We start from the raw sequence: 15584 nt of genomic DNA, 5'->3' as shown, positions 1-15584 counted from the left end.
CTTGCACTTGGCCTTGTTGAACCTCATGAGGTTCACACAGGCCCACCTCTCCAGCCTGTCCAGGTCTCTCTGGATGACATCCCATCCTTCTGGTGTGTCAGCTGCACCACTCAGCTTGGTGTCATCCGCATACTTGCTGAGGGTGCACTCGATCTCGCTGTCTAAGTCATTGATGAAAACATTAAACAGCACTGGTCCCAGTATGGACCCCTGAGGGACAGCACTCGTCACCAGTCTCCATCCAGACATGGAGCCATTGACCACTACCCTCTGGATGCGACCATCCAGCCAGTTCTTATCCACCGAACAGTCCAGCCATCAAATCCATAGCTCTCCAATTTAGACAGAAGGATGTTGTGGGGGACCGTGTCCAGATAGATGACGTCTGTTGGTTTTCCCTTGTCGCTGATGCTGTCACACTGTCATAGAAAGTCACTAGGTTCGTCAGGCAGGACTTGCCCTTGAATATACTTCATTTTTTAACTTATTAAATAATTCATTTGAATATATATAATTCTAGTGAACTAATAGAACTTTTTAATGGAAAGTTGAGTCTAGTAAAGCATTAAATAGAAAATTCTAAACAATAATGCCATTACTGGTTTTTCAGATACTTCAGTAGGAACTTGCAAGTGGCTTGACACAATGGTAGCTCTTTCCTTGAAGATCTGTGTCCGCCAATGCAATGTAGTGAAGACGATGCAGTTTGAACCATCCACTGCAGTGTATGATGCCTGTAGAGTTATTCGTGAACGCGTGCCAGAGGCTCAAACAGGGCAAGGTGAGTACCTGTGTTTGTCCTTAGTCAATTCATTGGTTGAATTTGAAAATAAAAATAGACCCATTGGTTTTTTTGCACTGTTCTGTTCCTCCGTTTGTCTTTCAGGTTGGAGGGCTTGGTTTTTTATTTAAATCATAAGGCTCTGAAGTAAAAGGCATGAAGTGCAAACAGATTTTTAAGTGACAGAAGCTACCTGCATTCTTCTTATTCCTTCTGTTCTGACAGAGGTTTTTGTATAAAGGATACTTTTTTGTGGAACTTTGACTTCTTGAATAAATTACTTGTGTGCCTGAAAGCTGATTTCCGCCCCCTCCCCCCCCGCTTGGAGAGCAATTTTTGTGGTACCATCTTGTTAAAGCAGTGTTTGTGGCACTGCTTTCTAGGAAATCTGGGCAGACTTACTTTGTGCCTCAGCAAAGGAAGGGACAATGTGAATTGCAAAAGAATGGCTGGACATCTCCAAAATGTGCAAAGGGGAATGTTTGAAAATGGTTGATAAGTAAAAGCATCACCATGCTGTGCATACCATATTCAGAAGGCTGCTATGTGTTAGTCAAATTTATGTCTCTGTACCTATTGAGCAAATTACATGAATGCAGACTGTGAAGTATGTCTTCACTCGGATAAAAGCTCTGGTTTAACTGTAGTCAAAGTTGTCAAAAAATCCAGATTCTTCACAATCTTTTGGTGCTGTACTCTATATAATGCCACTGGAATGTAATTTTTAAAGCAGATTGTTTATTGAATTTCATGCACAGCTCTCAACCTTTAGAGTGATTTCAAAAATCTTTTCCGAACTGTTAGAAAACCTTACCAGTAATAAACAATGTTACTGTTACTTAGAAATGCTTCTCGTTTGCTTCTCGTCCTTGGGAAGTCTAGTTATACAGCTTCAATTTTTCATTTACAAGCTGTGCATTTTTACCATACTGATCTCTCAAGGCAGTTATTTTGAACAGCTGTTGAATTCAGAGAAGCTGAGTAATAAATATCCCCAAACATCGGGAACCTCATAGAAAAGCCTAGCAACTCTCTTCAGATTTTACAGTAGGGCTTTTGCTTTATATGAGAATGCAGTGCAATTATGAACTTCAAACAACTTTATGAAGCTGAGTGATGAACAGAAATAAGGTTACTAACCTATTCATTCCCCTTCTTTGTGGCTGTTAAAATACATGTTTGCCTGTTAGTTCAGAAGACTCACAGAACTGATCAAACTAGTTCCTGCACAACAGAAAATGTAATTGTCCTTCATTATGACTGTCAGCTGTGTACATTTCACTTCTCCAGCAAGCTTGCATGCTGGCACAAAGGTGGCCATGAACAGCTACTGCTGTTTCACTACTAGGGTGCATCCCTAGTAGTGAAGTAAGTACCAGAGCAGTCTGTGCTTACTTGGTAATCCTATGCAAGGCACTTTGTGTGCCTCTAAAGGTTGCAACCTATTTATAGGCACAAATTCTGAAATTTTACATAACTGATCCTGTACTGAATTTGTGTCGTAAACATCTCTGTACTTAGGGTAGGAAAAGTTTTTTTTCTTACTCAGTTATTTTTGGAAGGATTCTGCCTTCAAAATGTGTCTGTAAGCCAGTTACACTTCTACTAAGTGTAAGCTCTGTTTATATACTTACATGAGTAACAATGTGTTTCATGTAAGTGCTCTTGAATGTGAATTGTTGCTATGCATGTCAAAATGAAACATTGTAGCTGTGTTTACAGGAGTTCAGAGGGTCCAAACACATGGCTGAAAGGAAACAAGGTACTGTCCCTGCACCAAGCTGGTGTTACGAGGCTGTGTGCACACAGCTGGCCAGCCTGTATGAAAAAGCTATTAGCTTAAACTGTAGAACTGCAATTAAAGCAGGCTGAGCTGATGAACAGTCATTTACGCTGTTTGTGATAGTGAAGTGTACCCTGTATTGATTCATCATGCAAATGTTTTATCAAGAAGAGATGCTTTGGATGGGCCTTAAGTTGGAAGTCATGGTCCTTCATCTTGTATCTCCACTAAATGTGGAGTTTAGTCTTTGAAGCTTAAGCCTGGGTTTGTTCTTCTGTGACAATGAAAGTTTTTGTCACTTACCTGTGATTCTGAAAGAATCAACTGGCATGTGTTTAGCCTGCAATAGATGCAAGTTTTTCCTGAGGTGGTTGTTACGGATATACCTCTAGAAGCCTTGTATTTTTTTAAATGCCTAAACCTGAAGCATCTACCAAAAAGATTCCAAAGTTTAGCATAAACTCAATATGTGAAGGGTTGAAAAGAAATTTTTTTTTTTTTTTAAATAGAACTAGTGCTTGAAATAGTAGCATATAATGTAGTATACAATGGTTAAGCCCAAACTGCTTGTATTTTTGGTTAGTTAATTCCAAAGCAGGACCTATGAGTATTTAAAAAAGGTTGTCTTGAAGATAATTAATTACAAATATAATAAAAATTACACAGTAGATGTGACGTGTTCTTGCTTAGTGAAGCTTTTGTTCTAGTCTTCTATAAAGCCTGATCTACCTTGCTGTCTGCTGCTAAGCTAAATATTTTCTGAAGCACAGAAAAAAATTTCTATCTAAGTTCATTAAGAATGGAAGGTAAGGGTAATGGAAGCTTAACCCTGAAACTGAATAACCTTGAGTAAAACCATATTGGCTTTATTAGGTTTGATGTTTTTCAGTGAATCTCTGTCTCTTCTGTTCCACAGCCTCTGACTATGGATTGTTTTTGTCAGATGAAGATCCTCGAAAAGGTATATGGCTGGAGGCTGGAAGAACGCTTGATTATTACATGCTGAGAAATGGGGTATGGTGCAAGTCTATTGCTTCTTTCATCAACACGTTTTTAGAAAACCTGTTTCCCAAGTAGCAAGAAGACTGTTTAGCATTTGGAGGGGTAGGAGGGTCTTGAGTCTGTTCCTGAAATTGGCCCACTTCCCTCCCTTGCTGTGCCTCGGTTCCTGCGTTTGGTTGTGACTGTGGCCAGTGGTGTTTTCATAGAATGATTAATGGAAAGATAAAAAATTTTGTAATAAGCTTTATATTTGTAGTGACCTTGCATTATAGTATAGGTTTCTTGTATACTAAAGGTGATTAGATCATACTTCCTCACATTATGGCCAGCTTGCTTACAACCAAAAGGCATTGCTATCCTTTTTAAATGCTAAACTAGTTTTTGCAGTACAAAGGTACTTTGGTCTATTCTGCCCTGTCTAGGTCTTGCCAGCCAGGACAAGTTCTTGAAAAATGACGTTGGCAGAACTAAAAGTAGTCACTTCTCAAGTTTGTTACATGAGTAAGTTTGCCTATACTATAACAAAGGAAAAATCCAGACTTGAGGGTGGGGAGCCAATCCTGTTTTAGGCATCTGAGTTAGTGGGTTGGCTTGTGGTGATTTCCAGAAGCATTTAGAAACAGTATTGTTTACTTCCTAGGATGTATTGGAGTACAAAAAGAAACAGAGACCTCAGAAAATACGTATGTTGGATGGTTCAGTGAAAACAGTCATGGTGGATGATTCTAAAACAGTCGGTGAATTGCTGGTTACCATTTGCAGCAGGATAGGTAAGATTCTGGGACCCACATACTTAAGAATTTGTTTTTCTGCCATATATGCATCTTGATTTTTAAAATGTTATGTGTATTATTGGCTAGAAATTGGCACATAAGTTAAAAATTAAATTTGTTATTAGTTAACATTTACCAAACATTTTTTTTAAATCCATTGTCCAGGTTTTATGAAAGTGGGTAGTTAGCTATGTCCTTAAACTTCAGTATTTAGCAGTTGAAGGCACAAAGTTATCTGACTGTACAGTTATACTTTTTTTTTAATTGTATGTTACCTTTTACATACGTTTTGCTGCTATGTGGTACAGAATTAGAACTAGATTTGTACTTAATTTTAATGGGGTAAAAGATAAATACTGTTAACCTTGAAATATACCTAAACTTAGGACTCTCTTATTATGATTAAGAGTTGATCACACTACCATATCATATGTGAAACGACCTGTAGAAGCCATCCAGAGCAGCTGGTCAAAAATGTGTCATGTTGGTTATAGTCTGTCTTTGTATTTTTCTAAATAGAGACATTTTTGAAAACTAATTCATATTTAAATATAAACATGCATCTAATGTGGATTAGTTTAAATCATCTTAAACCCTTGCATAATTCTAATTTAGAATTAAAGTGACCTTAATTTGATTTAGATTTATTTACTTAGAAAGTGAATTAAGCTAAATTTAAATTAATCCATTTCAATTTTGAGTGTTTCCATGCTGGATTCTAATGTGCTGTAACTAATTTACTTGAAAAATCAGTTTGACTTATTTTCATGAATGTGGCTACGTAGGTGAGCCTTTAATTTGCTTTCCAGTATAACTTAAACACACTTTACAAAATAGTGGAGAAAACCAAGCAGCACAAAGAAATGAGAGCAACTTAGCACATATGCTAAATGTTGTGAACTGATTATTGATTCGGTTTCATGTAAAATTCGTAGGAAGAGTTGAGATTTAAAACTCTAAAAAAATCATGTATTTCACATGGTTTCTATTCCTCAGTCTGCTCTGCCACATTTCTTCTACGCATCGTGGACAAGCTGAATTACTCAGTTCTCAGGAAGTAACTGTAGGCATCCATGAAAGGAAATTTACTATGGCATGTCTCTATTCTGGAATTTACTGCTGGTTTAAATTCCATCATGTTTTTAAACTGGCAGTTTCTCTTGATAGACAACAAAAAACCTTAATATCTTTCTGAAAGTGGCAAATGCAGCATATGATGAAGGAATGATGTATTTGAAGTAAAATGCTGGATATTGGAGAGTTGTCTTGAATGTGGAAGTTGTAGGTTATTGGGATCTCCTTTCCCATACACTCTTTTAGCATTTAATCTAGAATATCTTTACTATACTTGAAATTAACCATTGGTGTTTTAATGTATGAAAAAGAATAGTTCACCCATCCTAAAAATATATTAAATTTTTATTGTTACAAACACTGGATTTATTTATAATTCCAGGAATAACAAATTATGAGGAATATTCCTTAATCCAGGAGAGCATCGAAGAGAAGAAAGAGGAGAGTACAGGGACGCTTAAGAAAGATAGGACGTTGTTGCGTGATGAAAGAAAAATGGAAAAACTGAAAGCAAAGCTTCATACAGATGATGACTGTGAGTAGTGTATTTCGGGATAATTCTTTGATTAATGTCCCTCCACAGTATAGTGCAAGACAACCACACAGGAATGCATTTTTAGATTCTTCAGTGTGTCTCAGTTGATCTCTACCTGTATATTGCATCCATTTATATATAATGTCATCTACTACTGAGTATTTTTAAAACTGGGTAAATGGACAAGTTGTTGTCTCTAGCTATGAGAGTTAGCGGACCTTTTGAAGTGACTCTTGGTACTTTTTTGGTAGGGAAGTTGTAACTTAAGTGTGAAGAGTCATTTCTGTAATAACCATTTTCTCCCCTTCATTACAGTTGGATATTTAAATATTGATACCTACTGAAAGCAATCAAACGTACATTTGTCTTTGAAGTGAATACATTTTAATTGAAAATGGATTTTGCCGAAGAACTAAGATGGTATTTGATTTGTTTTATGTGTAAAGTCATGAGAACCATTTTTTCTGTTTTACGTTAAGGGACTGAGATTAACTGTGACTGGCAGGACGATGTTTTGAAGTTGTATTCAGGGATAAGAAAAGTAAAAAGAACAATGGGTTTTAGGGGGAAAATGTAGTAAACTTTTAAGTAATTTTGCAATGAAGTTTTGAAGACCTAAATTTGGTATTAGAACATTACTATAGTTGTTTATTCAACAATATTAATGGTGTCTTATGCTGTAGTAAATTATTGTTTCTCAGCAGTGCTGTTCTTCAATTTTCATTTGTAGCAACCTTCAACACTGATGACTAGAAGCAGAAATGAAAGCACCATTTTTTGCGGAGTTTCCCCCTCCAGTAGAAATGCCAATCACCACATGATTTTCACAACAGCTACTGACACTGACAACACTGCCTATTTAACAATGTGCATGTCTGTGGTTCTCTTACAGTAAATTGGCTAGATCACAGCCGAACATTTAGAGAACAAGGAGTTGATGAAAATGAAACACTACTGTTGAGACGAAAGTTCTTTTATTCAGACCAGAATGTAGATTCAAGAGATCCTGTTCAACTTAATTTGCTTTATGTTCAGGTACAGTATGTGGAGCAGAAGGATGGGTTCTACCTTGTCTGAGGAAACCTGTGTAGGTTAATTAGAAGATCTGTTGCTGAAATACTCCATCTGCTAGCATTCCAGTTCTGGGTGTACTTTGATTCTACTTTTTTGTCTGTCTCTCCAAGAACATGTGATAGCACAGAGGCTTTGCTGATTCTTTTTAATCAAATACTTTCAACCCAGCAATGGACACTCAACCAAAAATCCACTGACTTTCACATCCTTGTCCTAATTTCTTTAAAATTCGTGAATGTCATTAGGCTTTTAAGTTGTTCTTTTTAGTTCTTTTCCCCATTCTCTTCTATAGGTGATGCTTTTTCTGTAATATGGAATCTTCTGTCAGTCTTGCAACCAGCTTTCTGCTTCTCATCTCTTTTCTCTTCCACCTTATCAGCGAGAGAGCTTCTTCTGCACTCTCTTTCCAGCCAGCTGCTTTCCAGACAGCACACAAGACAGGCAGACTTCCTGTTCACAATATCATGTAACACAGTTGGAGTCCAGCTAGGCAGGTTCCCCAAACTGTTAGATAAAGCTAGAAGTTTTTTGAAGAAGATACTATTTAACTGAAGGCTCCAGTGAAGTTGCCTGTAATGCGGTCTGGAAAACAGTAGGCTTTTAAACTCTTTGTGAAAGTTTTTTTTAAAGTAAAAAAAAAAAAAGCATTGAAAGTTTATTGGAATGTTCAGTTGTTATACTTGCAGCTGATTCAAATGGATTTGCTCTAAATTACATTTTAAAACTCTGAGGAAGAAGATAGATGGCATTGTTCGTAAGACTGCATTACATTTTTCAACTGTTTTAGAAGACTGTATCACACTGAGCTCTCCTGCTGCTTAGATATTTCTTTCAGGCTACTGTTATGACAGCATGTGTTGATACTGCCTTGTCAATGGTTTGTCTATGGATAGATAAGCGTTCTATTGCCAGACCTATAACATCCACCATCTTTTATGACCATTTAAACAAAAGGAAGGAAAATGCTGTTTGCCTTCTCCTTTGCCATTTCTATAATAGGAATCTGTTTTTTCCTTACTAGTTATGCAGATAATTTTCTCTGCTATTACAAGGTGGTAAGATTAAAGATTTTTCATGTGTGTGTGTACACACACAAATATCTGTATATATATGTGTACATACACAGAAGTACACATGTTGTATATATACGTATGGCAGGAAATGGGTGGCAAGTCCTCTTTTTGATTAAAGTTGTTACAATTGTGGTTTTAATAAGTCTTTGTAGATATTCACCAAAAAATAAGCTAGCTCTTTGTTTATTTTATTAGTCATAAATGCACCCAGAATGGAATAATAAACACATTCAGACAGAAAAGTGTGTTGCTGGATTCTTGGGCTGTGTTCAAGCTTTCAAGGAGTTTCAGAGATGTAATAGTTATTTTGGATGTCCGTGACATGTCTTTGCTTACCTCCTATAGGCTCGTGATGACATTCTGAATGGTTCCCATCCTGTCTCCTTTGAGAAGGCCTGCGAATTTGGAGGCTTTCAAGCACAGATCCAGTTTGGACCTCATGTAGAACACAAGCACAAACCTGGATTTTTAGAGTAAACCCTTCTAACTTACAAATTTCGGTTATCTCAAGTGTAACTAATGTTTAGTTGTCACAGACTAAATGTAGTTTAGTACCTCAAGCAGAGGTAATTGTATTCAGTGTGTTTTCTGTAGCAGTCTCCCTGTGAAAGGAGCCTTGCTGCACAAATCAGCAATCCCAACTGATAAGGGGACTTTTGGCAGTGGTTTATTATGCAGCACAGGGCACCAGCTTCCCCCAGGGTGCCAGTTAAGTATGCAGCTGGTTTCCCCAACCACTTGGTAATGTGGAAGAACTGGAATTTTGTTCTTCCTTAGAAGTCTACTTCTTCCTGCATTTAGTAATGCTATGCGTGAATTAAGTGTACATCAGTATATATCACAGATATTTCATTTGCTAGGAAAGTATATGAATGGAAAGATGTTTTGTCATTTGAATAAAGTTAGTATTGCTGTGTGTAGAGGTTAAATTTTCCAAACTTTTTAGTGGCATTAATCAGTTGTTCAGATTCACCCTGTCACAGTGTTGTATGAATGGAGATCTAGAATTGTGCTCTTTGTTTCAGATGTGGACAGGAGTCCTGCTTACCAGTGGCCCATCCTTTAACCTTTATTGTGATGTTTACTTTACTGCTATCAGCAGAGCAAGTTTAGTTTGACTGAAATTTAGATGTCCCATTTTTTTACTTATTTTGATTTTTTGATTGGTTTGCCTGCAGTAGAGTTAACTGAGGGCCAGAGTCTGAGGAAAGGAATGTAGGAAGGTAAAAGAAAGCTATTTACTGCAGTCTATCAAGCATTGCCTACATATGAGGCTCATCGACAGCTTAATGGGATGCACAAAACAATGGATGCCTATTTGGTTTCTGTCCTGTTCCACTAGCCAAGTGCTCAATGCTGACTTCCTTTGTGAGCCTGAATCTGGGGTTTACAGTACCTCAGGGAATCACTTTAAAATGGTGGCTTGCTTTGCAACATGCAGTGCTGCAATATTGGTTGTTTGAAACACTTCACTTCTGAAAGATTTTCCTGAAGTAGCAGTTCATTTATGTGAACAAACAGTGTGAACAAACATCCTTCTGTTCCAGTTAATAATAATCTCTTCTTTGTACTGTCTGTTTGTCTGCTACTGATTGGCCCATGAACCTTTCCTAATGAACTACTGATATCTCTCATAACTGTGGGGACCCAGTGTAATAGCTTCAGTGAACTCCTAGTTCTTATTCCCTAGAATTGTGGCCAGTTACGCAACCATCTTCCTCTGGGATTTGCCCATTGTCTGCTTATTCTTCCCTTCTTTGTCCACTCACTCAAGAGTATTCCTGCAGCAAACCATTATGGTATTACCTTGTGACAAGCTAATGTTGAGTCATGGTAATGATTTCAAGAGTTAGGTGTTCCCAGCAATAGTTGTTTTTAATTTTTAAAGCAAACTGCTGTGCAGAGTTCAGTTGCTTAAGTTTTTCTAAGTGTTCTACTTGGTCTTTTCAATATAAAGATTTTTTTGTCTTTTTTTAAGCTCCCATATAGTAACTGTGTCTTATGGTGGACTGAAGCTGCTGGCTGGCTGGTATTTCTACTCTGTATGCAATGCTAGATAGTTTGAAGTCCACCACAGAATAAGTTATCGTACACATGAAGTGCATTATCTTTTTTTAGCCTTACAGAAATGAAAGGTATAAATAACTGAACTGTATGTTAGAAAGAGAATGTTACTCCAGTGGCAATCATTTAGAACCAGAATTCCAAGATTTAGAACCTTGTTATTTTCTGCAGGGAATTTTCTCTACTATTGTTTTATTTTCATTTAAATGGTCTTTGACTGTATTAGGATCAAGCCTTGCAGGTCACTAAGCTTGCTGTCCTGGCATATAATAAGTTTCATAAAATCAAGGATTTCTGATTTAGAGGTAACTTTCTTTTTGCCCTCTGTAGAGGAGCCTGCTCCAGAACAGTAAGTTCCTAGTCATTGCCTTCTAATTTCAATTGTACATGTTTATGATTTACTGTTGAATGCATTTGGCTGTACATAGCCTTCATGACAACATTTTTGCGAAACCTCATACTTTTGTATTGTGAGTCTAAAGAAGCCAAGTGCTCCTGACTAATTATGAACATCAAATATAAATAGCGTAGATAACTACTGATTTTATTTTTCTGAAAATGCATCTCTCGTCCTTTCAGAAAAACTTTTTAGGTTTTTTTTTTCTTGAAAAATATGGAGCTTTTATAAAGTTTCATCCAACTGTTTCTTACTTTTTGGTGGATGAACATTAATTATTTTCAAGTATGAAAGTAGTTATGTTTTATGTAAAGTGTAGCTCAATATGTGAAATAGATTTGAGGTGTCTGTTCACTCACCACTGAAACCTGAATATGCTACAGATTCCCTTAATGAGAATCTGTCAGCTCATACAGAAAACAGCATGTAACAGAACAGTATTAGTATTTCATAGCATTGCTTTGAAACAGCTTAGTTTAGTTTGCCATGTCTGCAAAATGTTTATATAGAGAGATCTTTTGTATCCTTTTTTGTCATTGATAAATGATTTTTGGCACAGATCAAGATTATTGCCTGCATCTTGTTAACACTTTGGTATTGGTTGTTGGAATTTCCTTGAAGCTCATGCCGAAGTAAACTGTGAAAGCTCTTAAACTATTAAATTGCAATAGTCCTTCATGCCCTTCCTCATACAGCTGAAGTTTTGCATTGCACCTACAGAGGTACACTGTGTTTAAATTTACTGAGAGAATATCTAATAAAGACCTCATACTATTCATGTGCAGATAGGAAAGGAACAGCTACAACTGCTCACCTCTGCTTCTTATTTCCAAGCAAGCTTGGTGACCAGTGAGCTCAATCTGTTAATCTAGCCTTTTTACTGTCTTAAGCTGTCTTTTTCAAGAACATTGGATATACCTTTATGCTAATGAAAAAGAATTAATATGTTGGCACTCACGTATAACGTTTTTAAGAACTGTAGGAACAAACTCACAGTAAACAAAGTTAAACAAACACTGCTTGCTATTAGGTGTTTTTTTAACCGAGTTCATAGTCCATTGTAATAATGTGTAATTAAAGAGATTAAAGAAGGCTAAATGATAATATATTCCACGCTTTTTTGCTAACTCCATTAAACAAGCTTCTAAATAAAGTGAAACTGTTTGCGTCATAAAGAGAGTATTTTGGTTAAAGCATTAGAATAATTTCAGTCTGTTTACAAATAGCATTCCACCCTTTTAGTTGAGGTGATTACTTGTGTATTGATTGAAAAATAATGGCAGATGATAAAAGGAAAAAGCATTTGATCTAACTGCCAGCTACATGTGCAAGAGTATACCAATTGGTGCTTAGTGGACAAAGCACAAAGTTGTTTTCTTAACTCTTGCTGCTTAAGAAGCTCCATATAATGATTGCTCACCAATGTCTTCTTAAAGTATTTATTAGTTAACAAAGTAAATAGACATGCTTAAAAATGTAATGGTCTTGATAGTTTACATACGGGTAGTTGAGAAAATTAACTCTAGTTAATAAAAGATGAGAATTAGAAGTACATTGATAACTATAGTTTTTCCATATAAATCCATTTCCAGAATTAAACTGGGTTGAACTCAGGTTTTGGGTTGGTTTTTGGGTTTTTTGTTGTGGTTTGTTTTTTTTTTCCCCCCTCATTTGCCTTGGAAGTGAATTTAACCAAGCTGCTTTAAACCTATGAAATTCTGTATAAAGCACCAATTGTTTCAGAATAAAGGCACTAGCTTTTTAGGATAATAAGCTGTATTCAGTCCTTATGTACAAAATTAATTTGGCTCTCCAGCCTTCCCCACCCCATGATGTATCTGTGTAAATAAGTCCCAAGAAGAGTTTTCATTATCATGTATTAGCGAGATACAACTACTGTAGCATTGGAAGTAAGATTAGCAAGGACAGTTGTTCTTACTTTGATTTATACTGCTAGAGCTTTATGGAAAGAACAAAATTAATGATTTCACTACTGAATAGTATTTTTGAAGAAAGCATGAAATTCTGATTTAGTCGTCTGAGTTATTTTGTTATCTGCAATTGCAGGCCTTTGTATTTAAAAACAAAACCAAAAAAACCCCCACCAAACCAAAAAAACCCCCAAACAGCCATCCCCCCCAAAAAACAAAACACAAGGAACCCCCACAGAGCAGTCAAGCAAATTTTTTGCCAATCTTGTTTAAAAAAAATCCATCCTTCTCAAAACTTGTGACTTGCCGTGATAGTAGGTAGTTCTAGCTTTCTGTGTTAAAGTGTGCTTTGTTTACTGAATATATCAAAATATATCATACTTTTTCTGTGATTCTTAATGTTCCAAAGTAGGGGGGATCCTTCGAAACCAATTTTTTTTACTGTGGGAACTTCTTCAGGCTGAAAATGAGCTGTTGAATATATGACATTGTTTCATCAGAGTGCTCCAGATGGGAAGATGCAAAAGAACTGATGTTTGTTAAAGCATGATGTTGGCATGTCTTCAAGTTAGGGTGATGTTTGGCTGAGATAAAGGGTTTATTTTATTATACATCAAGGAGGTTTAGGTGAGCTGTTTAAAGATTCTTTCTGGCTAAACTATCATGGGGGCTGAACTTGCTTAGTTTACTTTGTATTCTGAGACCCTTAGTATCTGAGAGCTACAGAAATTAGGACTGGTTATTTACGACTTTGTTTTTGAGATGGTGACTGGTATTAAGTGTCTTAAATGGCTTTGCAGTTTTTCAGTAAAATGTGATTGTTCTAACATTACTTGGAAGACACAAAGGAAGAACTTGGTCCTGCATGTCAGTAAATCAAAGTGCTACTGGAAAGTAATAGCAGTGTCTGAACTCAGACACAGAGCTGGCTCAAGCTTTGATGTCTCCTTCTTCGCCCAGATTGCGATGAGTATATTTGGATTTAGACGTGAACCCCTCTGAGCTGCTGAGAAACATCATATAGTTTAAGAATGGAAAGTGTCCCAGCTGTTATTTACGTTTGGTGACTTTTCAAAACATGAAGAGGTGTGGGGATATAGCTAAAGTGGTTTTGTTAATGATACAAGGTATCCTCTTGCTTTCACCCTACTTAGCCAGAGCTTTGTTTCATTGTATAGGTATTTAATGCCCATTTTAGGAAGCTTGGGGGAATTAATGCCAATAAAGGAGCATGGAAAGCATCCCTCCTCAAGAAGGCACCATTAACTATGGAATTGTTGGTTGTTGTTTTGTTTTTTTTTTCTAGCCTAAAAGAATTCCTGCCTAAAGAATATACCAAACAAAGAGGGGCTGAAAAGAGAATATTTCAGGTAATTGTGAGGCTGAAAAACCTATTATAATTTCATTTCCTTTATAAGAAAAATACAAGCTTTCACAGGTGTATACTCCGTATATGCTTGAATTATATAACTATCAGAAAATCAAATTTAAAGAATCTGACAGCTTTTCTTTTCTTTTTTCAGCAGCTTTATTGTCCTGATCCTTTTTTTCACTCAATACGTTTAAGGCCTTTTTCTCAGTTGCATTGAAATGTAAGGATATGTATTTGTACTAAAATAGAAGCACGTTTAGGAAAACCAGTTTTGATTTCATGCCTTCATTATTCAAGCATGAGCTTCAAGTAATATGGAATTCTGCTAGCTAATACTTGAGTTCAGTGATGTGTCTGGGAATCAAACAGTTGTAAAAGACTGAAGCAGTACTGATACTGTTGGTAGTGATCTCAGAGCTTGAGTATTGTAGGTGCACTAAATATCTGTGCCTAGTGAAATACAAGTTTAGCAATACAATGTAAGCTGAAAAATTCTGAGGTCAACAGCTGAAATCAAGTTACATGGTTTTTGGAAGGACATACTAGTGATCCATCATCTCAGCTTGAGAGAAAAGTGGAAGAGCCCCTGCTCACAAACTTTACTGTTTCTGTTACATTCCTGTCTAGGAATTCTGTAACTCAGTAAGTCTTCTACCTGGAGCTTGTAGTACTTCCCTGTAGATTAGGGTGTCTAAAGCTTTTCTGTATACCTTTAGCTGGTGGCAGTGGTGTTGCAGTTTAAGCAAAAAAACTAAGCAAAGTTAACTCATTTCTGAGTATCACTATCATGCTATTCATAACGTGATTTTTGCCCATGTCAGTTATGAGCTATGAGTAGTTTCAATCGTTACATACTTCAGTGCATAGACAAGAAGTTCATCTGGGCAAAGATACAACAGCAAGGTGGAATAAGCAAACTGTCTTTTTGAAGAAAAAAAAAAAAAAAAACCCAAACAAAAAAAAAACCCCAAACAGTTGTTTCCCTGAGTTATAAAATTCTCGAGTTAGGCAGGTGATTTTCACCAAATAGTCCATGTGCAATGATTACTTTTGGGCTACTTGCTCTTTTGGGATCCTGTTTGTGTCCTCTGTGCTGAACTTGACAGATATGATCAGCCTATGTCTGTGGGATGCAACAGGGAGTTGCAGTTGCTCCTCCTAGTGGTCCTCTGTGGAACATTGTCAAAGTGATAACTAATACTGGAGTAGCAAATTGTTTCCCATGCTCTTGGTGCTCACCCTGCTGCCATCAGTCAGCATGAAAGAGGTGTGTCCAGGTGTTCCGAAGGTGGCAACCAGCAGTTCAGAAGAATGTGAGGGGAAGATGGAGTGTGATAGGGAATCCTATAAACAGTATTTAAAGAGCAGGACATTGGGATAGGAATTTCAGCAGATGCTGAGAGGAAGTTTGAATAGGTAATGTTGATAGTTGTCATTACTTGCAGATACTAAAATTTACTAATGAGTAAATTGTTTCAATAATAAATGGGAATTGAGTTACTAAGACACACCTAGATGAGTGTTTCAGGATGAACTATTTAGAAAAATCATTTCTTCTCCCTCACCTGTCGAATTTTTCTCATGTGATGAAAAAATTGTGGATAATGGTGCAACTGACAAAAAAACCCTATTGGATATATCTACAACAGATGAGAAATGGTCAATTACAACGTGTGACGCTCTCATGAATTGGAAGCTTTCACCACAAAAGCAGGGATGGGGAGG

General features: G+C 36.7%; 1 protein-coding gene across 6 annotated transcripts in view; it reads left to right on the top strand.

The window, feature by feature from the left end:
* TLN2 (talin 2) overlaps positions 1–15584 on the top strand; it is a 185916-nt gene that overhangs the window by 72527 nt on the left and 97805 nt on the right. For 4 of the 6 annotated variants that reach the window (XM_035899453.1, XM_035899455.1, XM_035899452.1 and 1 more), the window contains 7 exons: positions 611–781; positions 3481–3578; positions 4207–4336; positions 5796–5948; positions 6841–6983; positions 8441–8568; positions 13794–13857. In XM_035899453.1, the coding sequence (XP_035755346.1) occupies positions 646–781; positions 3481–3578; positions 4207–4336; positions 5796–5948; positions 6841–6983; positions 8441–8568; positions 13794–13857 (852 nt within the window). In that variant the 5' untranslated portion in view covers positions 611–645. Of the gene's footprint in view, positions 1–610; positions 782–2534; positions 2544–3480; positions 3579–4206; positions 4337–5795; positions 5949–6840; positions 6984–8440; positions 8569–13793; positions 13858–15584 lie in introns of those variants that run through there. The other 2 variants (XM_035899456.1, XM_035899457.1) reach the window with 2 other exon arrangements.

Source organism: Egretta garzetta, unplaced genomic scaffold (genome assembly GCF_000687185.1).
Source record: "Egretta garzetta isolate BGI_Z169 unplaced genomic scaffold, ASM68718v1 scaffold287, whole genome shotgun sequence".
Classification (NCBI taxonomy): Eukaryota; Metazoa; Chordata; class Aves; order Pelecaniformes; family Ardeidae; genus Egretta; species Egretta garzetta.
The sequence above is the reverse complement of the archived record's forward strand: the minus strand, read 5'-3'. Positions and strand labels throughout refer to the sequence as shown.